At 39.0% G+C, this 24,785-nt stretch overlaps 3 protein-coding genes across 6 annotated transcripts; 2 read left to right on the top strand and 1 right to left on the bottom strand.

Annotated features, from left to right (window-relative positions):
* On the bottom strand, window positions 5,992-9,235 carry LOC18789872. Its single transcript, XM_020562470.1, has 4 exons — window positions 8,849-9,235; window positions 8,557-8,754; window positions 8,103-8,477; window positions 5,992-7,982 (listed from the first exon to the last, which is right to left on the bottom strand). Exons 1-4 carry the CDS (start codon window positions 9,131-9,133, stop codon window positions 6,924-6,926), a joined length of 1,917 nt encoding a protein of 638 aa, XP_020418059.1. The 5' UTR covers window positions 9,134-9,235; the 3' UTR covers window positions 5,992-6,923.
* LOC18791958 (zinc finger CCCH domain-containing protein 16) lies at window positions 9,375-20,044 on the top strand. Of its 4 annotated transcripts, none has more exons than XM_020562478.1 (10): window positions 9,375-9,612; window positions 11,753-11,942; window positions 12,265-12,362; window positions 12,484-12,579; window positions 14,074-14,167; window positions 15,240-15,457; window positions 15,584-15,690; window positions 15,830-15,995; window positions 17,422-17,494; window positions 19,557-20,044. In XM_020562478.1, the coding sequence occupies exons 1-10, from the start codon at window positions 9,569-9,571 to the stop codon at window positions 19,596-19,598; spliced, it is 1,128 nt and encodes a 375-aa protein (XP_020418067.1). In that variant the 5' UTR covers window positions 9,375-9,568; the 3' UTR covers window positions 19,599-20,044. The 4 variants fall into 4 exon arrangements, with proteins under 4 accessions (XP_020418067.1, XP_020418064.1, XP_020418076.1 ...); XM_020562475.1 differs by having other exon boundaries at window positions 15,770-15,995; XM_020562487.1 differs by having other exon boundaries at window positions 9,386-9,612; window positions 15,887-15,995.
* LOC109946448 lies at window positions 20,863-22,880 on the top strand. Its single transcript, XM_020554284.1, has 2 exons — window positions 20,863-22,186; window positions 22,360-22,880. The coding sequence occupies exons 1-2, from the start codon at window positions 20,863-20,865 to the stop codon at window positions 22,398-22,400; spliced, it is 1,365 nt and encodes a 454-aa protein (XP_020409873.1). The 3' UTR covers window positions 22,401-22,880.

Genomic DNA, 24,785 nt, shown 5'->3' with positions numbered 1-24,785 from the left:
ATCTCATTTTCACCTAAATTTCAGGACCAACAACAAGGTCCGAACCAATCTCCATCACACAACATGAGTAAAGTTTAGCCCGCGGCTGCACCTATGCACTATCATAGGCTGTCTACGTACCCTTACTAAGGGATCAAGCCACACGTAGTTTTTTCCTACTAAATCCCGATTCCAAACACATACAATACCTTTATTCAATTCTCTATTAATCACATAATCTCCCCATACGCTGGAAATTCCAATGCCACGTCTGAGGTCTGTTATCACGCCGGAAAATCTTACGCCATGTGTGACCTAACAATTATATCACCTCCCCATACGCCGAAAATTCCAACGCCAAGTATGGGGTTTGTCTCAATGCCAGAAAATCCTACGCCACGCGAGACCTAACAATCACATAATCTCCCCATATGCCAGAAATTCCAACGTCATATATGGGGTCTGTCATCTCGCCGAAAAATCCTACGCCACGGGTGACCTGACAATCACATAATCTCCCCATACGCCGAAAATTCCAACGCCACGTATGGGGTCTGTCAGCATGCCGGATAACCTATGCCTCGTGTGACCTAACTATCACATAATCTCCCCATATGTCGAAAATTCCAACGCCACATATGGGGTCTGTCATCCAGCTGGAAAATCCTAAGCTACGGGTAACCTTACAATCATATCATCTCCCCATACGTCGGAAATTCCAACGCCACGTATGGGGTCTGTCCTCACGCCGGATAAGCTACACCACGTGGGACATAACAATCACATGGTGGTACTTAGGGTAGTGCGTATAGCACTTCAAACTGACATACTCTCATCTATCTAAACTAATACTAGAGGTATTCCCACTTTAGTGATACCAGTCTATAGTAGACTGCAACGTAATTTAATCCGAAAAATAATACTATTTTTAAACCAACGATCATGCACATAAACCTAAATTTCATAAAGATCCTAGAATAATTTAAATATTAATCAACGCTTGTTTTCACACAAATTCCATAAAATACTGTACAACACAACTAGAACATTATACTTTATTTATAATCAAATAATATTAATCACTGATAAGTAATAACCTTTAAGGAAAATCCTAAATCAAATCAATTTTCAATTTAACCTCAAATAATAATTTAGACTCGATAAAAAGGTTATCCTAATACCTTCCGAAGGGTGAAACTACCTCGGAAGACTCAGGGTCAACCGAGAGTCAAACTACCCAAACTTGGTCAAATGGGCCCACGGGGTCCACGACCTCCAAATTATGATCCGAAAGTTCCTATGGGTTTTACAAGGTTCAGGATACACGTCCCGTAAATTTGGTCCCGATCGAACAGTTGGATCGTTCGCGATCGCACAATCGGACGGTTATTGTAAAACATAAACTTTAAGTTATTAAATCGGAACATCCGGGGCTCCGATCCATGATCCGTAAATTCCTACACGATCCTAGAAATACCTAGATTAACATATATTAAATTCAAGACCATCTAACGGTCCCAACCTATCGAACCCGGATAACGCGCAATAATTACATTGGAACATAGTGCCCTTTTTCTAGAGCGCCCACGCGCCGCCGCACACGCCGGCAGCAGGTGGGTGCCCAAAGCGATTACGCATCTCCGAAAAATTCAAAATCATGGCTCAAGACTCCTACCTTAGGTATAACACCTTATTTGGAACCACTTTTGTTCTTGGACCTATCCCAAAAATTGACCGGAAGTGGCCGAAATCGCGATCCCAAAATTGGTCGAATTTCAATTCGTAAATCGAATTACCTACGTTAGGAATTGATCGAATCCTACCCAACAAGCAGTTAGAGCATGAAAAGTAGGTGATAAACCATACCTCATTCATCGAAATCGGTAGCCGGAGGAGGGAGATCGACGTTGGAGAAGTTCGGACAACACTGGCCGCTTCTTCTTCATTTTCTGGCAAAACCACGGCGGCTGGGCTTGGCTGGGGTTGGAAGTGGACGGTGACCCGGTCATTTTGGTACCGGCCCCCCCGACATTGGTGGACGGATGAGAGAACGGCCGGCCAAAACGTGGCCTGCTGTCGTTGTTCGCGAGAGAGAGAGAGAGAGAAATCTGATTTTTGTCAAAACCCTTTTAGAAATAATTACGATTGTGCCACTGAGTTTCTTTTGATCGTAACTTCCTCGTTACAACTCCGATTCGAGCCCACCATGTGTCTATGAACTCATCTCGCTGTGCTCTACGCAACGGTACAATCGAAATTCTCAAATTTCTTCTCGGTCAAAAAGTCAACTTTAATCCTAATAAAATATTTTAGGGGCAAAACGGTATTTTCTCTCAATAAATTAATATTCACTAGTTTATTTAGGACCAGGTTGTTACATTTTGTGCTGGGAGTTTTCAAAATTCACGCATATATATAATATACATATTATATATGTATAGGGAGATTCTCCCATAAGTATTTAAGTTAAGGATTTGTTACATATTTCTAATCTTGGCCGTTGGATTGCATTCATTAGATGTGTTGGTAGATTTAATATGCAACATATATGCAATCGGGGAGAAGGGGTGGGTCCGAAAGCCCCTCCCTTTGCGATTTTACTGTCAGCTTCAATGGAGGTGAAAACCTCATCAGAAAGAGAGAGAAAGTGCTGGGTTGTTAGGGTCTATGGGGGTTGAGTCAAACAATATGGGTAGAATATTTTCAGATATATTTCATTCTTCGAAAGGAGGTATTTATAATACAAGGTTACAAACCCTAGTAGGGTTATACTAGGAAATAAGAAGAAGTCCTAATTACATAATATCTATACAAAAAAGGAATAAATAAAACCCAATAGAATAAGAAAGAAATATCATAAAAGGACTAGGATATCTATCTCGCCAATACCCCCCCTCAAGTTAGGGCAAAGACGTTATGCATGTCCAACTTGTCAAGCGAGTTGAGAAAGATACTTGTAGAAACAGCTTTCGTAAGGACATCGGCTAACTGATACTCAGAACTGATGAACGGGAAGGAAACAATCTCCACATCCAACTTCTCTTTAATGAAATTTCGATCAATCTCCACATGCTTTGTACGATCATGTTGTACAGGGTTATGAGCAATTGCAATCCCAGCCTTATTGTCACAATATAAATCCATAGGTTTCTTAGGCCCCAAGCCAAGATATCTCAATAATCTCCTCAACCATAGTAACTCACATACACCATGGGCCATCCCATGATACTCGGCCTCAGCACTAGATCGAGACACCATATTTTGTTTCTTGTTTCTCCAAGTAACAAGATTACCACCAACAAACGTAAAATACCCAGACGTAGAACGCCTATCAGTAGCTGAACTTGCCTAATTAGCACCTGTGTATCCTTCCACATATGTATGACCATACTTTTAAAATATTAACCTCTTGCCAGGAGTTACTTTGAGATATCTCAAAATATGTGTCACAGCTCCCACATGATCTTCACTAGGCGAGTGCATAAATTGGCTCACTACACTCACTGCATACGCAATGTTAGGACGTGTATAAGCTAAAAAAATTAATTTCCCCACAAGCCATTGATAACGCTCCTTATCAATAGGAACTTAATAAGGATATAACCCTAACTTGTGATTCTGTTCACCAGGAGTATCAATTGGTTTACAATCCAACATTCTAGTTTTTGCAAGTAAATCCAAAACATACTTCATTTGAGACAAAAAGATACCATCCTTAGATCTGGGAACTTCAATCCCAAGAAAGTACTTCAAGTCACCCAATGATTTCATCTCAAACTCAGACGCAAGATATTTCTGGAGGTTCTGCATTTCTGCCTGATCATCTCCAGTTACAATCATATCATTAACATAAATTATTACAGTTGTCAATTTACATTTGCGACGCTTCAGAAACATAGTATGATCAGAATTACTTTGTACATACCCAGATTTCCTCATAGATGCAACAAAGCTCCAAAACCAAGCTCTTGGAGATTGCTTTAATCCATATAAGGATTTTCGTAGTTTGCACACCATACCCTTCTTAGAGGTTACAGGGATACTAGGCGGAGGATCCATGTATATTTCTTCCTTGAGGTCATCATGGAGGAATGCATTTTTGACATCAAATTGTAACAGAGGCCAATCATGATTAGCAGCCAAGGACAAGAGTACGCGGACAGTATTGAGCCTTGCTACTGGAGCAAAGGTCTTCGTGTAATCCACTCCATAGGTCTGAGTATAACATTTTGCCACCAATCTTATCTTGTAACGGTCAATAGAACCATCAGCTTTGTGCTTCAAAGTAAACACTTATATGCACCCAACTGCTTTTTTTCCTTTTGGTAAAGGAGCTAGCTCCCAAGTGGCATTCTTGTTCAAGGCTTTCATCTTAATATACATTGCATCAACCCATTGTGGATCAGATAGAGCATCCTGCAGCTTAGTTTGTACGCATACACTAGATAATTGACACAAATACGATGCATATGACTTAGATAAACGATGAGTTGACACATAATGGTTAATGGGATATCTGAATTTGGTATGTATATCAGGAGAGTATTGTACTTTAGGTTTACCACGAGTAGTGCGCGGGGGTAATGGATAAGTAGACACATCATTAGAAAGTACCTCATCATTATCACGAGTTGATTGGGGCAGTGACAAGGTAGATGAGGGTCTTATATTGATCTCATCTTCACAAGAGTCACCAGTATCACTATCACGTTCTTCTCGCAAAGAGTACAAATCGTCAAAAAATTCAACCGGTGACCGGTCATTACCTTCTGAGCGACTGGTTGGTTCCAGGAAGATTGCTTGGTGACCGGTCGCTTCTTTTGGGCGATTAGTCGCTTCTTCTAGCGACTAGTCGTTTCCTAACAGTCATTAGTCATCGAGGCATGCGACTGGTCGTCACCATCTACGCGACTGGTCGGTTCCAGGCAGATTGCTTGGCTACTGGTCGCTTTTTTTGGGCGATCGGTCAGTTCCAGGCAAATTACTTGGAGATTGTCGCTTCCTCTAGACGACTGGTCGTTGGCACTTGATCAGAAATTCCTTCACATGCCTTTTTACGTCCAAGATTTTCCATTATGAAACTCTTCAATTCACTCCCCCCCTGAATTGGAGAGGAGGAAGAGACATAGTACAATACTTCTTCATGAAAGGTGACATCCAAAGTAACATGTACCTTCTGGGAAGAAGGCTGATAACACTTGTAACCCTTTTGAGTGGTAGAATAGCCAATGAAGTCCTAATTACATAATATCTATACAAAAAGAAATAAATAAAAATCCAATAAAATAAGAAAGAAATATCCTAATAGGACTAAGATATCTATCTCGCCAACAGGTTGGGGTTTGGAGTGAGGCTACTGGGTTATGCTCGTTCGGGCTCAGGTGGGACCAGGAGGATAGAGTGGCAGCGCCACCATAGATATCTTTTTAAGTGGGGACAGGTTGGGGACCTGATGGGTTTTTTTTATTATGAATATTTATTTTAAATTGATTTTAAAATATTTTATGAATATTTTATTACACCTAAACCCAAAAAAAAAAAAAAAAAGTGGGACTCATAAGTGTCATGTATACAACTAACAGAATATTTGATAAAAAGCTTAACGGCGAAACTACATTGTAACAAATTGAAAAAACTGGGATATCTAATTGCAAAAATCGATAAGATAGATACTAACATACCTTACGAGTGCAACTGCAAAGTACTAAATTGTCATTGACCATATTTTCATCTAAATTGTCATAAACCCTATTTTCATTTAGTGACTACGTCTCTATAAATATATATGCAATGAGCACCTTTCATAAGAAGAAAACATGATTTCATGTATAACAGGAACCATGATTCAATCTCTGGGGGGGCATAAGTTGAAATTTTATCATTTTTCCTTATTATCTCCCTCCATATACTATACATATACTGAAAGGGTGAAAAAAAATGGGGAGAACAGGGCCACTTCTAATGAGCCTATTTCCAGCCCTGATTAGAGGGCATACAAACATTATTATGAAATGGAGTCCAATAATAAATCGTAATGGAATTAAGCGGGACATGGAGTTTTGAAAATTGAAAAAGGTTTTGCTATGTATATTCAACTATCAAATATAACTTTGTCAAAGGTTACAAGTTACTTGCAACTTTCATAGTTTCAAAGACACTCGAGAGAAGTTATGAAACCGCCAATTTGGATTGTATTGCACTGGAGTTTCCCAATATCCATATCTTAGAGGATCGGTTACGGGTAGCAATTCTGGACAGGAGGAGATGGCTGGCCGTCAAGGTGGCGGAATAGGGCACCCATACAATGAAAAGTTTCTGGAAACATGTCTGGGCAATGCAAGTCCCTGGCAAAATTGCATAATTCCCTATAGAAACCAATCTGCTCCAGATGAAAGACTTCACATCATCAAACATGACAGATGCAAACTAAGCTTGAAACTCTGATACATGCCACATGCTCTGCGGGACTGCTCCATAGCAAAAGCAAGTACGGAGATATTAATCTTATGCTCTGTGGTTGGATGTTGTTGTAAGGTGAAGTTTCATAGACTCATGAAGCAAGTGAAAGTTATTTTCCGACCTTGCGTAATAGGTATGCAAGCTGATTTGGAACAGTAGAAATGCTTAAATTCATGACCAAAGTGTACGAAGACATGCTCCGAATTTGAAGCTGCTGCCTCACCACACCAGGAACTCTTGCAAAGTTGGGCCAAACAGAGTCCATAAGCAAGGACTCAGTGGGAAAAAGCCCCGCCTACACTACAAATTAAATGTGGTGGACTTCACAAATAACATCTAAGAACAGGACTTGACGCCATGATTTGCAATGATGAAAGAAAAATCATGACACTATGAGCAATGGAAAATTCGGTAGGAACTACTCCCCAAAAGAAACGCAATTCATGGGCACAGTTGCAAGGCTGATATTACTTCAAGAACATCATCTAATTCTCAATATTCTTTCTTTTCAGCGACCCACTAAGAGCAGCCTTGATTTTCGTCCATTCTTTCAGAGAAGAAGCACTCCTCATAAATGAGCAAGTTTCACCCATCTCAACATTTCCTGCAGATACTTGCTTTGGTGTTAAATCACAATTTTTCTCAACATCTGGAGCACATGCACCGTCATTGTCCATAACAGTATCTTCTGGGCTACTTCTTAAAACATCACGCCCCTTTCCAATTCCTAAAGATCCACTAGTAAAATTATCATTATATTTATCCTGTTTCACTATCTCCTTAAGCTTTCTGTCAGTGGAGCTTACAGCATCTGCACTTTTTGGCTTTGGGACGAATTGCTGCTCAAAAGAGATACCTGGCACAATTTGTTTTATGCTGAATGAACTGGCACTAGTATCACTAACCAATTGTGTCCATGAGGATTGCTGGCGCCATGAAGCACCTCTTCCTGACTTACTTGAAACTGCAATTGACATGGTAGGTTGAGGTTCAACACACCCGTCCATCTCACAGAGCTGGCCTTCCAAGTCCTGGTTTTTGCTATCAAAATGGGTCACTTCTGAACTGCCAGGCCCGTCCACCAGTTCCGCCTCACAGAGCTGGCGTTCCAAGTTTCCATTGCTTTCCATGTCCTGGTTTTTGCTAACAAGATGGGGCACTTCTGAAATAACAGATTTTGGTTGCACTTGGTCAGTAGAAGAAGCAATGCCTGTCAGTACATGTGAGACACTGAACGTACTGCTGCCTCTATGACCAACAAGTTGTTTCCAAGAAGATTTCTGCGACCATGAAACATGTTGAGCACCTAATTCTTGTTGATCCGGTTGAGCTCCCATAAACTTTCCTGACTCTTTTGAATGGGTTGGCAAATTCTTCTTGCTGCCAGGAATAGCATCCTCAAATTCATTTTGATTGTTGTAATCACCGAGAAGGGATTTCCTCTTTTTCTTAGGAGATCCATTAATACTAGCTTTCTGCGCTTTAAACACATTTTCAGATGGTTCCTCTGCTTTTGAAGTTTGTGTTCCACTGGATCTCAATTCCTAGTTATCAAATACAGAAAAAAGACAAAAAAGAAAGACGTGAGGCTAGAAAGCTGTAGACATTGAGCAAAAAGAAAGCATACACAAAGGAGTAAACTTGAGGCTAAATAAGCCATATACCTGAAGCTCTGATAATTTATCCTCATCCTGGTTGCTTGACACAATATTAATTATGAGGTTATCTTCCTCTGCTGCAGCAGCAACAGGCAGTTCATGGTGGGATTGATTAGGCAGTGCACAAGTCCTGCTTTGATGAGTATCAGAAATAGAAACGTTTTTTTCACGTTGGAAGAGCTTGTCCATTACTTTATTCATCATATTAAGCTCTTGCTCATTGATCCCAGGACATAATTGGTTTTGATGAGCAGGAGGAGCAGGGTGAGAAGGGACAGAATGCTCTTCACAATCGCAGAAATGGACTGGGAGAGAAGGAACTTGAACACGCTGGAAGCTGTACTTGTGTTTGCCAGTTCCAGTAAAGGGCAAAGCTTTTACCTATGCAGAGGAGGACATACATGTTTAAAGGATAGATAAAATACAAAGGACGTGCGGGCGGTACGGGCGGAAGCCTTACCGTTCTTAGTGCAGGAAAGAAAATCCGAAGCTGCTTGGTCCGTGATTCTTGCGAGGGAAGAAGAGGTTTGCTGGGCTTAAAATCTGCCGGCGGAAGTTGAGCATCTTCTTCAGCCCATTCTCGTTTCAAACGAAGAAGATAATGTTCTTTAGCCTTGTGGAGCCTCAGCTTCCCTCCCTTCCACGAGCACCCATTGTACTGTATATATTTAGGGATGTTACAACGAATATAATTACAAATGAATGACAAAGGAAATACAAATATAGAAATATTAGTAGAGAAAGAAAGATACCGTGGTAAACAGCTTGGAGAGGGACTTGTCGGAGGAAGGCAGGAAGTCGACGTAGGCAAAGCTTCGACCTTTAGTTCTGACAATGGCTACTCCCTCCACGTTTCCTCCTGCACCAAACATCCGATGCAGATCCTCCTCCGTCACGCTTCCTCCCAATCCCCCAACATGTATCCGAATCTTCTTTCCTCCATCTCCTTGTGTTTCTTCTGCTTCCATCTCTTCCTTCTCTTGCAAATTCTCAACTACCAGAGATTGGGATTGGAGGGATTCACTCACGTTTTCCATAAACTCTCGCTCTCCTCCTTTGTCAAACCCCCTCGTTATGGCATTTCCCCTGTTATGTGCTGTATGTGAAACAAAACGAAACCCTAGCTATCAATCAATTTGTGTTTGGCTCTAGCGGCTCATTAACTTCAATCGGCCTATAAAGGCCCAATTCAATGCCAAAGGCCCAATACTAAAAAATTGAGTTTTGCGGGGTTCTGTTTAGTTTTCGTTATTATTTTATTCTTATATATATAGAGAACAGAGATAGACACAGGCGGTTAAATAGTAGTAGTTTTCTCTTTTTTGGTTGGAACATTGAAGGCGGGCAGGCGTACCAAGCAACTTGATTAGGGGTTTATGAATTGCGGTTTTGGTTCTGGGCGAAACGTCCTTGAGTCAATTGGAGTTGGTTCCTGAGGAGACTGGCACTTGGGGACTGTTGCAGTTGCAGGGATGCCTGTAAAGAGGGAACCCTGCAAATACTTTCAGCGTGGCAGGTCATCTCTCTCGCTCTCTATCTGACTTATTCCTTGCTTTCACCGTGTTCATGGTCTACTCTTTAATCTCTTATTTTTAGCAATCAGTTTCTACATGCTTTGCAATCGTAGGCCTACTTTTATGACTTGGTAGATGTATAATTTTAACATTATGAATGATAAGATGGCTGTATGTCCCAAATGTCCCACATTGAATATCTTAAGATGGATAGTTTATAAGCTCTTTGGTATCCCTCCCTTACAAGCTGGCTTTTGTGACTAATCTTATCTAACCATGAGTGGTGACATGTGGTATAAGATTAGCTTTCACCACGCAACTGGGCTAGAGTCCATACATAATGGGCAACCTCTAGGATGGATACTGAACATTGTATCGTAGTTTCAAATCTTTAAATAATGGAAATTTTAGGTGGTAGGCAAGCAAAAACTGCCTCGAAGCCTATGTAGTTAGAGTGGGCCTACCAAGACGTTGGGTACAAAAATGTGATTTGGTCATGTCCCAGGTTGGAAAAATAGAATATCATAAGATAGGTGTATGAGTCAGGATAGCTGCCCGATTTGGTGATCATGACCGAAGGCTGCAACACAACAACAGGTTCAATTCCATTAAGTCCTTGACTGGTTGGAGCACATAATACATAAGAGTTATATTGACTTGATTGGCTTTTGGAAAGTTCAAACTAGAAGTCGAAAGAGTTGATTGGAAAGGGCGTTGATCCTGTCACTCATGAACAGACAGAGTATACTAGGTTGATGAATCTTGAACCTGATTCGGGAGGTGAAAGAGTAAATGAGTAGCTAGTGCGTTACCCATGCCTGCTGTCCAATCGCTAGCTCCTTTTTTTGTTTCTTTGCTTTTTCTTACTTATTTTCTACTAGTTTTCCTTTTTATGAGGACCTCATGCTTCCCCTTAGGTATTGCTTCGTTCATATTCACTGGGCTATCCCATGCTTAACTTTCTGTGATAGGGAGATATCTTCTATCAATTATTGAAATAAGAATTTGTTGACTTATGATGTTGTGATGTTGAAGTTGGTAGGGATGGAAACTTTCCCCACGGGTTAGGGTCTTCGTGGGGCTTCGACCTAAATGGGTCGGGTATGAAGGATTGAAATCAGGTATGGGGATGAGTTTGTGGAATTTTCGGGTAGGGTGTATGGGGCGGGGCGGGAATGAGATTCTAATCCCCAACCCAAACTCGCTCCATTTAGAATATATTCATATATATATATATATATTACATTTGTTTTTCATATTGTTAAGTGGCTTCTAGTTGTGTTTCATGACCCCGACAAATTTTATATTCCACATATTATATCATACATTGAATCAAATAATACATAAAAAATCTAAATCTAAAACAAAACTTGTGTATTGTCTTTTGCCCTAGTCAGTTTCTAACTTTGTTTCTTCTCATTCAAAATCATTTTTTAATTGGTATTTTTTAATGGGGTGGGGTGGGGAATATGTTCCCCAACCAAGGCGGGGATGCGAAATCTCCATTCTGAATATTACCGGTATGGTGGTGGGGATGGGGGAAAAGAACTTAACGGGGATGGGGATGGGAACGGCATTCCCAGTCTCGATTCACCTGTGCCAAACTCAGGGCAGAACTGATCCATCAAAACTGGCTTACAAGGAAAGGTGCCCTTGCATCTATGTTCTATACAAACTGAAGGTGGTAAGACAAATGCTGGATTATGTTAACACTCTTTCTTAGCACCAGGGCCGGAGACACTTGGCTCTCCTCCTCCACTTTGGTCTGGAGATGCGAACCCAATTCATTATACCATATGTTTTTCCCTTTGGTAGAACTTCATCCATGAAACCTGGTTTACAACGTAAGGTAACCCATCAGTTTAGATAGTGCACATTCTAAAGGTATCGAGACGATGTGGGACTCTGCTAAAAGATGTCACATGCTGTTCTAATGCGTATTCTCATCTATTCAAAGTTCTTTCATGCCCATGTTTTTGTGTATACTTATCCTCCAATTTTGACTCTACTTTTGTTTCATCGCGTAGTTGTTCACTCAAGCACTAGCTGTGTATTTGACCAAAGTATAAGATGTGCTTATTTTGTGCTTTTTGCATGATACTACGTTTGTTATATTTAATAGTTTACCTTGCCTTCTTTCAGCTGTCAGTTCGGAGATAGGTGTAAATTTCTCCATGTGATTCAGCAACAGCAAAAGTCCAATATCTTTGGATTTGGGCCACAATCTGGCTCAAACCAACAGAGAAAGTCCAATCCTTATGGTTTTGGGGTTCAAAACAACTCTCAGTCAAAAGGGCCAGCTGATTTTGGTTCCAAACAGAGCCAGTTTAAGGTTTCTTCCCATCTTAGATCTGTAGCTGTCATTCAAATGAACGATCTTTGTTCTTGTAAGTTGTAAGCTGTAACTGAAACATTTGCTCCTTGTTGTGAATGAGGTTACAAGAGTTCTTTAAAATTTTCTGACGTTAACAAGCTGAGAGCTCTTCGCGGATCAATTAATGCTGCTAAATAATTTTATTATCTTATAGTTATTGCTGATGTTGGCTTTGAAGTTTTCTTACGTTAACACGCTGAAAGCTCTCCATGCATCACTTGATGCTATTCAAGATTTTTCATATTATGCTTATTACTGTTGGTGATCTGCTTTTGATCAGCCTTTTGAAAACAAATGGTCCCGTTTCTCCTCCCAAACTGCTAGTGCTGCCCCTTCATCACAGAAATCTGATAAGCAGCCTCAGGCAACAAATCATAGGTAAGTTATCGAGTGAAGATTTATGCGTCTCTCAGCTCTACTACCTTTGTACTGCCACTTTTATTTTCTTTGTGCCACCTGAGTAATGTATCTAACTGCATGTGAATTCATGTATCTGAAGGTGCACAGATCCCGATTCTTGCAGAAGTATAATTATTGAAGATAATGAGCATGAGAGTCCACTTTGGAAGCTTACGTGCTATGGTCACTGGAAAAAGTATGTTCTTAGTAACTCCATTAAAGACGTGGATTCTATTCACTGATTTAGATGACTTGGTATCTAAATTAACTACATAAAATATTGAATATATTACTGATATATAAAATAAAAAATGAGTTATTCTGGACAAATATTATTATTATTCTTTAGTAAAAAGAAAATATTATTGATTAACACAGAATGTGAAAGAAGTCCACTCCAGCAGTACAACAAGAAAACTAATCACGTGAAAAAGCCTAAACAAAACTAACACACAGCTGCATTCTACTCTCTCACAATAAAGAACAATGATTAGCTCCTTCTATGCAGCTTTCATTTTGTGTCAAACATGGCTGAAGACCCACAGATCTTTTTAGTTGCTGGCATTCTCTCCAATTTATGAAATATAGAATGTTTTTGCAATGTAATCTATGGTTTCGACAGATATGACAAGTGGTAAAACCAATTTGTCCATGGTAGTTTTTGATGCTTCAGGAAGTATGCTGCTTTTAAAGTCAATGCGTGAACTAACTAAATACGACTTTCTTACCTTAAATTTGCAATGCAAAGTAAAACAGATATTGTTGGACACAACACAAGTTTGCAAATGTGGCTTTGGAAATAGATTATTCTTGGGTAGCTTATATGGTGTTATTCTTTCCCCTATTTTTTTTTATCCACTCTTTGTAATTAGCTTTTCTTCTTTAATAAACTGATGTTTCTTAAAAAAAAAATCGTTTTCACATTTTCATTCCGCCTTCCTCTGGCCATTCGTTTGTTTGGCATTAATTTTTAAAGCCCCATTAATCTAAAAGACTTATTTTAGATTTGATAACAGTGAGAAAGTTGTAAGAGGAATGTGCATGTTGTGATCTTAAAAGATAAATCAATTCAGTGGCTTTACAGATATAATTAATTATTCTCTATGTTAATTGGTCAGATTTACTAAAGAAAATTATTCACAATAACTCAAGTTTGAATTTCTTGGGTGAATGATCTGGGTCTGAGTCCAAAAGAGCGAAAGAGAAGAATCATATATTCTTAATGTTTTATTTTCAGGGGATAATTTCTTATCAGAAAAGAAAATCTACTACGCATAATTTCTCTAAATGTTATTCTTCAGACTACAACCAGATCCACTACAGACTAATAGAGTGAAGTTTTGGGTGGCGTTATGGGCATCGGTTACTCCTGTTTTTAAGGATTTGGCTCTCTCTTCTATTATGAGTGATTTGTTAGTGGTTGTGAAGTGACATGTTGCTCTTTTCTCTTTTCCTGGTTGGCCTTCTTGTTTGTTTTTTTGGCCTGCTTTCCTTTGTCGTTTTGGTCTTCAGGCTTCTTTCTTTTGTTTTCTCTTGTGGATTCCTTATCAACTTTCTTTTGTTTTCTTCTTTGTTTCTCTCTTTTGAATTTATAAAGTTTCTATTAATATATATATATATATATATATATATATGAAGATTAATTGGGCAATCCAACTATGCACTAAGTGTAGAATCCAATTATCTGCAGTTTCCCTTGTGACATCGTTGGTGATATTAGTTACGAAGAGCTGAGGGCAGCAGCATATGATGATGCCAAGCATGGGTTGAACATGCAGTCGATAGTAAGTTAATCTGACATACCATCTGCTTGTATAATAAATCAAAGAAATAACAGAACTAGTTATTTAATATCATGATCAAATACTTTCTATGATTATTTTGTGTGCCGTTGAATTTCCGCCTCGTGCAAGTTGGAAGGAATGCCTGAATTTTGTAACCTATCAATAAATCAAAGGCATTGTTCAGACTGGAATAAGGAAAGAGACACCAAGAGAACAATAAAAAGTTGACAGCTACTATGTAATAGGTCAAGAGTCTTATACAATTGTACTTCTTAGAAGATAAAGTAAACTGCCTTCCTTTTTCTTTCCCTTCTCATGGTCAACATCGCATACAACATTGAGTCCTTGCAGGGAATATATGAGCCATCATGTTGGCATTCTTTTGTCAAAAATATGGAAGGACATAACTTTTATTTTACTTTTTGGCTTTTGTGGTTTCATTTTAAACTGCAAATCACAGCTTGGTTGACATTTAAAATTCATTCCTTTGAATTTTCCCTTAAGGGTTATGGCTCAAAAATGAAAGCCTGGTGAAAGGGTCAAGGGTGAAAGCCTGGTGAAATACTCAAGAATAAAAAAATCCTTGTCTATTCATACATGGTTACTGCTGCTCCTTTATAGTGGTTGTTTGATTCCTGCATTTGCTGTACAGAAATAGTTTTTAAGTTTACTCTTGTAATTCAATACCAGGTGTAGGATCAGCCTCGGCAGAGGGTATATAGCCCAAATTGAAATGCAACCTTTTGGTGAAAGTAGTTATAGTACAAGTAGGTACGAGACTTGGTGTGCCTTAGTTTGGAAGTTTAGTAGGATTCTCATTTTTGGTATAAATAAAAGCCAAGTCCTGACTTCTGCACTGCTGCTGTATGTGAAAATGATTCTAATAATTATTGTCCAAGTAATTAGGAATAGTAATGTTGGTACTCCATTTTATTCTTATTAACTATTCTTGCTGTCTTTAAAATTTATAAATAAATAATAATAAAACTCTTGCTGTCCTTTTGAAAAAAAGAAGAAGAAAACTACTCTTGCTGTCTTCTATGAGCTGCTAATCAAATACAATTCTATACAGATTGAAAGAGAGAGAAATTTACTCAATACCAAGTTGATTGAGTTTGACAAACTTGGCAAGCCCCAGGGAGCTCTACTGAAACCTAATCATTCCGGCCAAAATCCTTTACCTTCAGCTAGTCAAAATGCATTCTTGCAGGCTGCTAACAATAGTGCTGCTCCGTCACTCTCAAGTTTTACCCAATTGGGCACATCCCTCAACACGGGGTTTGGACCAAGGTAAGTCTCACTTTTAATATTTACGCTCCTATGGTAGATTCATGTTGAATACTTATTAATATCCTGAAATCCTGTTTCCATGATTTCCATTCGGTTCTGTAAACGTGTACTGCGATTCTTTCTCAGGCCGTCTGCACCATCAAATAATGGTTTTGCACAGCTGAATCCTTTTGCTAATTCCACCCAGACTTCGAGTGGATTTGGGACGAACAATTTTCTTTCTGGAAGTGCTGGTAAGAAACTTTTTCATTCATTTCAGTAATACACGTACCTTTGCAATCTTTTATGTTTCTTCTGACTGTAAGATGATAGGTTCACATGGCAGCCAATTTCCTGCCACTGCACATGTAAATGTTTTTCCCTCGAGTACAGGATTTGGCAATACTGGTGTCATGAGACATGAAACCAACCCATTTTCTACTTTAGCAGTGTCATCACAAATTCCTAGTGCAACAACTGGTCTGCCACCCATTCTTTCAGATGGGCCTACCTCTGCTTCCAATGCAGTTAGACAATCAACTACAGAAGTTCAGTTCCTGTAAGTTGGAACCAAAAAGTCTGTTCTATCATATATCTTTTATAAAGTCTTATTTTTTCATTTAAGTCGTATCCTTCCCCACAAGTACTGTCTGTTGTAGCACTCAAGAACTCTCTTTCTTTCTTGAGTGCTGCTTAAACTTTTCATTTTACTTTAGATCCTAGTGAAAAGGAGGGGAGAGATAGAGAGAAGGGGAAAGAAGAAGAGGTGAAATCACAGTAATATTCTCAATTCAATCATGAGCAATTTGCTGAACCGAATATATATGTCTGTTTGTATAGGTCAGTCCAATAAAAAATTAAACGAATAAATCAAATAACGACATAACTAAAATCACTAGAATATTGAAAACCAAATCAAATCATACCAAAACATAAAGTTCCTAGACAAAGCGGAAACTACACTTTAGCCTAAAAATACTTAAAATAATAAGCCGTCTTAGGATTTCTATCATAGGCTCTGATATCTATTAATGTAGGAGAAAAATGAGAATAAGGGGTAGTGTAAAAAAATAGGTGAGACGAGGGATGAAGAGAAGGGAGAGAAGAAGATGAGGTAAAAGCACAACAACATCGCAATTCTATCTTAAGCGGTCGTCTAATAACATGTATAGAGGCCAGTCCAAGCTAACAAGGAAAAAAAACCAAATAGTGACTTAAAAGAACCCAAATCAAGAGTGAGCTTCCATGGAGGGATCCCTTATTTGAGGGGCACATTGTGGGCCCAATGACTGTAGTTCAATTATCCGAACCTTCTGTTTTAAGTCTCAATGGAAGGAGTGATCATTGCGAAACATTAGACAAATAAAAAATAAAAAAATTGGGGTAGGAGGCAGCTGTAGAAATTAATATATTATTTTGCTATCGTGGAGAGGTATTTAAACAGATTTACAGCTGTACATGCTAACAAAAATTCTTGTAAAACATGTTATGGGCAAGATTTTTTTTTCTTTCTAAATGAGTTGGTGTGGGGTTTAGCCTGTGGGTTTTGGCCAACTCAATAAAAGTTGGGCAATTCGAGCCTAACTCGAGTTAATCTGAATTCGTCATGGGTCGGTTTGAGTTCATGTATTCTCAACTTGATGAAATTCAAGCACGAGCTCGAAATATAAAGAATGTTGGGGTTGGATTGGCCTTCCAACCCGCCAGGCCTACACCAAAAGGGATCACATTGTTGGGGCTCCATTGCATCCCAGTAAATGTTTGAATGCAGAGTCCGCACTTGAACCGGCCTGTATAAGTAGAATATAAGTCCTCTTGTTTAGGTTTTTCTTTTATCATGGGACATATTTGTTTCTCTTCTTTCAAATTTTACCCCTCTGTTTTTTGGGTGTCTGTTCCTCTGTCCCTTCTTTCATCTCTTACTAGTCTCCATTTCTGTATGTACTTAGTTATATTCATCTTCAGCCATTTTGTCAATCCTACAGAACTAACATGCAAAGGGAGAAGATTTCTGGGGAGACGAGTATTTGGTTGAAAAAGACATGGAGTCCTGGAGAGGTAAGAAGCTTACTTCTTCCTGTGCTTTAGATGCATGACTTAAAAAATAAAAATTAGAGACGTGATTTGAAATATTAGAGTATCTGCACATTTAGTATGTTTAGTTTTTTTATCAGCTGTCTTCTTCCTTACCCCTCTCTTCATATGATGCGACATTGGTTAGTATATAATGTAATTCCAAAGCAGAGGCTTCTGATGATTGGATAAAATTCGTAATTTTCATGTTGAGAAATATAATCGAAATTCTTGGTTTCTTAAGATTAAAAACAGAACGTATGTGGGTAGTGTCCTCCTATTAGGAAGCCTATTGACTGGGGATTGCTATGGGCTAGCTAGGCCCAGGAATAACCTGGTGTAATCCTTTGTTTTGGGCCCTATTTGTGCCGAAACAAAATAATATACAGGTAATAGGATTGCCATATGGTCTGTCCTTGCAAGTGCACAAGATTGATGTAGTATAGCGTTTGATAAGTCCAAGTATCGTTCCCACGAGGATTCCAAATTAATGTAATATTTGAATACCTAAATTAAATTTAATTGATACGCAAGTAAATTTGTAGAGATTGTTGTGAAAGTTTATGAAACGAACAAGAAATTAATTAAGGCAATTAAGAATTAAAACGTTGACTTTTAAAGATTGAAAAAGAATGATGAAGGTCTAGAGTTTCGGAATCAACCACAAGCAATCCAAGTTAGATTTCAATGCATTCAACAGATTCTTTCGATTGTTTAGATGATAATTCCCGTATCTAAGTCCTTTTCAGGCACTCGGACCATAGTTTTCCATAAGTGTAAGATTCTTTTCTAGTTCAGACAAAGATCATATATCCAATCCTACAATCTATCCTAGTTAAGGCATAAATTTAACAAGTTGAATTCATTACATTCTAGAAAACGAGAGAACCAAGCAAACCATTATTCTTCGTCAAGCAATAATGTAATTCACCACACTTAATCACAAGAAGCTAATTGAATTATATTGCGAGTTATGCCACAAATTCATCTTCCAATTTACTAGATGCAAAGCCCTAAGGTGATCAATCCAAGAACTTAAACAAATAGCAACAATTAAAATAGTGATTAAACATTCATCTAAAAGAAACTTAGAATCCATTAAATAACATTAAAAATCATAACTATCTATGCTCGGGCATCATCCTCGCCCTAGAGAATAATTTAGTTACTCGTGTTCAAAGAAAACATAATTGAAAAACTAAAAAACATAAAATAAAACTTATGGATTGTGACGATGCTCGAGAACTTAACGATGGCAGCGGCTCTTTGACTCCTTCAAATTCCAGCATAAGAGAACCCTATTTTCTGGTCTTATTTAAATAGGGAACAAATCATCTTTTGACTTGGTAACTATGCTTTCCTAGTTTGGCTTCAATTGTCTTTGATGAGTTGGCATCCAAAATCCTACTAAATATAGGATCAGACCTTAGAAAATAACCTTGCATCCTTGTAGACACTTTCCAAATGCAATTGACATAAATTGGACTCCAAGGATTGGACTTCAAAAGGATTATTTTGCAAAACCCGCTGAACACATTCTGCCCGAACTGTTTGTACTAAAACGGCCACAACTCTCTCCACACATGTCCGAATCACGAACTGTAAAATTCTACAGAAAGCTAACATCCACATCTTTCCAACAATATAAGGCTCAACATCTGGTTCGCTCTGAGGAAGTACAATATATTCTGTCAAGTTGACTGTTCTGCACAGCACATTTTGCTCCTAGAATTTCACACTATATTTCAATCCCAAAATTGCTCCTTTTGCTTGCTTTTTCATCTTTATTCTTCAAACCTAGTAAAACACAAAACTAAGTAAAAATGGACTAAACTCACTTAAGAACATAGCAAGAATCTAAGAGAAAGATAATAAAAATGTACGAAATAATGGTTATATCACCGTAATTGCAATAGTGAGTGCAAAAATATCCTCAGGTTCCCCAATTGCAATTGTAATTAGGTATGTTTACAACTGTAAATGACTGCTTATTCCAAACCATGATATGAACATGGTATACATTTCTTTTTCTTGTCTTTCTCCCCAGATTCCCGAAGATGAACCGCCAGATGCACTGGTTGAGTTGTAAGTTGTGGTAATGAGCAGTACAAGCACAACGCTTACTCATGCAATTTGCTAGGTGGCCCAAGCACTATATGCTTGCGAAACGCAAAATGGTGACTCAAATCTCGAGTTGGAACCCAGCCAGAGTTTGGAGACGTTAAGGAAAGAGGGGCTACCTCCAATTGTGCGGCCGAACATTCCAATCATATTTTGCAATATTTGTAAAGACTTCTGCATCTACCTTATGCTCTACACTGTTCCTGTTAAATGTTCTTGACAAGCTTCTTATAAAGCGTTTTATGCCTCATATCTCTATAACTAGCAAAGATTGTAATACTCGTGTAATGGTGTGTAAATTTTGGATTTATTAGTGTACAACATGATTTTGTAAGTCTTTGGATTTAGTTCACAACATAATTGCCATAAATGTTCTTCAAATGGCCAGCTCTCTGAATGAGTTGTTTTGTTCTTTGCCCCCATACGTGTTATAACTTATAAGCACTTCCACTTTGCTTTCGAGTACGCACATGGGCATCTTTTCTTTCCCTTTCCGCTGTGGCCACATGCCACAGCCGAGCGTTTTGAACGGGTTGGGAAATTTATTTGGAATCTTCTGTTCGTGTAAATGTACATTGTGCAATGTAAATGAGGCTCATGAATTAGAGAATGACATCGCCTAGGAATTGTAGCAATGCCATGCGAAGAATGAGCTGAGGACGGAGGAGATTGGTATCAGATTGGTACAAAAAGCAATCTCAGTGTAAAGATATCAAAGGTCCTAATTCTGCCACATGTCAGAAGATTGAAGAAGAGAGTTGTTGAAATATTGTTAAGACTGTTAGGCAGTTTTAGAGTTCTGTTAAAGTAGTTAGAAAGGCTAAGAGGTTAGAAACGTGTACACAAAGCTTTGTCAAGCTAGTATAAAAACGATTACTGTACTGTGTTGAAAAATCAAGTATGAATACATCAATTCTTCTTCTAAGATCTCTGCTTTTCTCTATTAAACTCTATTCAATATTGCTATTCTCACATGGTATCATCGCCATAGTACGATCCTAAGCTTCCGCATTCCTATTCTTTGCTGCAATTTCTGTTCTTCTGTCTCTATCCTCTCTTCTCTTCTTCTTTGTTCATTCATCGAGCTTCTTTCCCTCTTCAACCCCACTATTCCCTTTCGTAGTCTTTGCTCTGCCTACCACCTGTTTGTTCTTTTACCTCACAGAAACTTCTGCTTGTTCTATTGCCCATTTCTTTTCTTCTCAAACCTATTATCTTCCTGAATACTCATCATGGTGATTGCTACTCAACTACAGATTGTTCAATCTCCGATTACTACCTTAATTCCCACTGTCTCTACTTCTGTGACAGTTAAGCTTGATGATGCAAATTATCTCACTTGGAATTTTCAGATGCAGCTTCTTCTTGAAGGTCATGGCTTATTGGGGTTTGTTGATGGTTCACGGCTGTGTCCTCCTCGTTTTGATGAAGATTCTGCTGTTGAAGGTGTGGAAACTGATGCTTATGTAGTGTGGAAGATGCATGATCGTGCCTTGATGCAATTGCTAATTGCCACCCTTTCTTCTGCTGCAATCTCATATGTCATTGGGTGTACTAGTTCTCATGATATGTGGGTTCAGTTGAAGGACAAATTTTCTATGGTTACCAAAGCTAGGATTTTTCAGATGAAAAGTGAGCTTCAGAATATCAAGAACGGTGCTGACCCAGTCTTTCAATACTTGCACAAGATAAAGGATGCTAGAGATCATCTTGCTGCTGCTGGGGTTTCTTTTGATGATGATGATATTGTCATCTTGGCTCTTAATGGTCTTCCCCCAGAATATAATACATTTCGGTGTATGGTTCGAGGCAAGGAAAATGTGCTCTCTCTTAAAGATTTTAGATCTCAGTTGCTTGCTGAAGAGGCCATTCTTGAACATACTTGCTCTGCCACTCCTTTTGCCTCTGCAATGATGGCGAACAATCAATCATTCCAAGGAACATCTCTTGTTCTTGCTGACACTTCCCCGTCTGTCCCATCTTCTATTTCATCTAGCCACAATGGTGGTGTTCATGGTGGTCTCAATGGAGGTGTCCACTCTAGCTCTAATGGTGGCTCTTTTTCACATAATGGTGGTTTCCAATCTGGCCCTAATAGAGGTTCCTTTTATCGAGGAAGAGGCAGACCTCGGCATCAGTTTTCTTCTAGTCCAAGACCGTATCAAGCTCCACCTAATTCTGGCCCTGGCATCCTTGGTTCGGGTACTGATATTCCAACTTGTCAAATATGCAACAAGAAAGGTCATCTTGCTGCTGATTGTTATCAACGACATCAGCAATTCACAAGTCCTAGTTCCTCTGTTCAATGCCAAATTTGCTGGAAGTATGGCCACACAGCTATTCAGTGTTACCACAGAGGCAATTTTTCCTATCAAGGCAAACCTCCTTCATCCAATCTTACTGCAATGCATGCCAACTGTTCTCCTTCCTCATCAGCTGAGCAATTTTGGGTAGCTGATACTGGAGCAACAGCCCATATGACGTCTGATTTGTCTCAACTCAGTCTTGCTACCCCTTTCTTAGGAAATGAGACTATCACCACTGCGGGGGGTTCAGGTTTGAGTATTTCTAGTGTTGGCTCTTCTTCTTTGAATACTCCTCAGTGTTCTTTCCAATTATCGAAAGTTTTGCATGTGCCAAAGATATCTCAGCATTTGCTTTCTGTGCATCGGTTATGTAAAGATAATAACTGCAGATTTATATGTGATGCATTTGGCTTTTGGATTCAGGACAAACTCATGGGGAGTGTTCTTCTCAAGGGGCTGTGTAGAGCTGGCCTATATTCAATTCCTTTCTTTCCTTCACAACCTCATCCTACTCCAGCTGCTTCTCTCCTCAAACAACATTTCTGCTTTCTTGGACATCCAGTAAACACTAGTCTGTGGCACAAGCGATTTGGTCATCCCTCCAATATCATTACTACTGCTCTTTTAGATCAAACACAGGTTCCTTTTTCTTCAGACAAAGTTCAATCTGTCTGTCATCATTGTTTAGAAGGCAAACTAGCTAAACTTCCTTTTCATTATCCAGCAGTAAAATCTGTTAAACCTTTAGAGGTGATTCATAGTGATGTGTGGGGTCCTTCTCCAACAATATCTGTTGAGGGGTTCAAATAATATGTTAGCTTTGTAGATGAGTGTACTCGATTTACTTGGCTCTTTCCGATGATCAATAAAGCAGAAGTTTACTCTATTTTTGTTCATTTTCATGCTTACTTAGTCACTCAGTTCTCTGCTTCTCTTAAAGTTTTTCAAAGTGATGGAGGTGGTGAGTATCTTAGTCATAAATTTCAACATTTTCTTCTTGCTAGAGGTATCATTCATCATAAATCATGTCCCTATACACTTGAACAAAATGGCTTAGCCGAGAGAAAACACCGACACATCTTAGAGACTGCTATCACTTTATTGCAAACTGCTCATTTACCACCAAAAATTTGGTTTCATGCTTGTGCTACTTCAGTCTACTTGATCAATAGGATGCCTTGTAAAACTCTTCATTTAAAATCTCCTTATTTCTTATTGTTTGGATCTGCCCCAGCCATTACTCATCTAAAGGTATTTGGCTGTGCTTGCTTTCCTTTGCTCAAGCCTTATAATACAAACAAACTTCAGCCAAAAACTTCCACTTGTGTCTTTCTAGGCTATGCAGGACAATATAAAGGCTATATTTGTTTTTCTCTCCTTACCAATAGACTATTTGTCACTAGACATGTCCTATTTGATGAAACTATGTTTCCATTCACATCTGTCCATCCAGTAAGTATCTCTTCATCTCCGTATCTCCCTTCCTCTTCTCCTCCTCCATCCATTTCATTCACTAATACTGTCTTATCACCTCTCCCTTCTCTTTCCATTGCCTCACCTTCTCCTTCCACCTTTGAAGCCAATGAACCTTTGACTACTTCCCCTTCTGCTACACATTCAGCTACACAGTCTCCTCTCCCTGTGGATCTTGATTTTCAACCTGAAAGTCTTCGTGTTGTCTTGCCTCTACCATCTATAAATCTGCATCCTATGACAACACGGTCTAAAAATGGCATCTCCAAGAGGAAGGCTTTTTCTGCTTCTACTTCTACTGATTTCTCTACCATTGAGCCTAGTTCTTTCAAGGCTGCTTCTCAATCACCGGAATGGCAATCTGCCATGCGGGAGGAAATTGAGGCTCTTCATGCTCAAGGTACTTGGGATTTGGTTCCTCTCCCAGCTCATAAGAATCTTGTTGGCCGTAAATGGGTTTATAGGATCAAGAAGAATGCAGATGGTTCTATTGCTAGGCATAAGGCTCGCTTGGTTGCTAAGGGATTTAGTCAAGAGGAGGGTATTGATTATTATGAAACCTTCAGTCCGGTAGTTAAACCAACCACTGTTCGATTAGTTCTGGCTCTGGCCGCTCAGTTTCAGTGGTCCTTACGGCAACTTGATGTTAAAAATGCGTTCTTGCATGGTGTTCTTCAAGAGGAGGTTTATATGACACAACCTCAAGGCTTTGAGAGTAAGCTTTATTCTTCTGATTTTGTTTGCAGACTCAAGAAGTCCTTGTATGGTTTAAAACAGGCTCCTCGTGCCTGGAATGAAAGATTTACTAGCTTCTTACCAAGCTTGGGTTTTCAAGCTTCAACTGCGGATCCATCTCTCTTTATTCACCATTCGTCACTTGGTACTGTGGTTTTGCTTCTCTATGTTGATGATATCATTCTTACTGGCAGTAATTCATCTCTTATTGCATCTGTAATTAGTGCTTTAACTCAGGAGTTTGATATGAAGGATTTAGGCCAATTGACTTATTTTCTGGGGCTACAAATTTCATATCAGTCTGCTGGCTTGTTTGTGTCTCAAACTAAGTATATCAAGGAACTGCTTGGCAAGGTTGATTTGCAGGATTCAAAACCGTGTCCTACTCCTTGTCTTCCTTATCACAGACTCTTGAAAGATGATGGCAAACCTTATTCTCATCCAGAGCAGTATAGAAGCATTGTTGGTGCTCTGCAGTACCTCACTTTCACAAGGCCAGATATTGCCTTCTCAGTGAATCAAGCTTGTCAATTTATGCATAATCCTATGGAATCTCATGTTGTGGCAGTTAAGAGAATCCTGAGGTATTTGAAAGGAACCATTGATTTTGGCATTTGGTTTAAGCCTGGTCTTCTTCATCT

The sequence above is a fragment of the Prunus persica genome, chromosome G1, assembly GCF_000346465.2.
Source record: "Prunus persica cultivar Lovell chromosome G1, Prunus_persica_NCBIv2, whole genome shotgun sequence".
NCBI lineage: Eukaryota > Viridiplantae > Streptophyta > Magnoliopsida > Rosales > Rosaceae > Prunus > Prunus persica.
This window is presented reverse-complemented; position numbering and strand designations above follow the sequence as displayed.

Coding starts and splice junctions, on each gene's coding strand:
- LOC18789872 (XM_020562470.1), bottom strand. CDS start 9,133: ATGGAAAACGTGAGTGAATCCCTCCAATCCCAATCTCTGGTAGTTGAG. Junction 8,755..8,848: donor TCTCCAAGCTGTTTACCACG/GTATCTTTCTTT, acceptor AAATATATACAG/TACAATGGGTGCTCGTGGAA. Junction 8,478..8,556: donor TCTTTCCTGCACTAAGAACG/GTAAGGCTTCCG, acceptor TCCTCTGCATAG/GTAAAAGCTTTGCCCTTTAC.
- LOC18791958 (XM_020562475.1), top strand. CDS start 9,569: ATGCCTGTAAAGAGGGAACCCTGCAAATACTTTCAGCGTGGCAG. Junction 9,613..11,752: donor AAATACTTTCAGCGTGGCAG/GTCATCTCTCTC, acceptor GCCTTCTTTCAG/CTGTCAGTTCGGAGATAGGT. Junction 12,363..12,483: donor CCTCAGGCAACAAATCATAG/GTAAGTTATCGA, acceptor ATGTATCTGAAG/GTGCACAGATCCCGATTCTT.
- LOC109946448 (XM_020554284.1), top strand. CDS start 20,863: ATGGTGATTGCTACTCAACTACAGATTGTTCAATCTCCGATTACTACC. Junction 22,187..22,359: donor CACCACTGCGGGGGGTTCAG/GTTTGAGTATTT, acceptor TTTTGGATTCAG/GACAAACTCATGGGGAGTGT.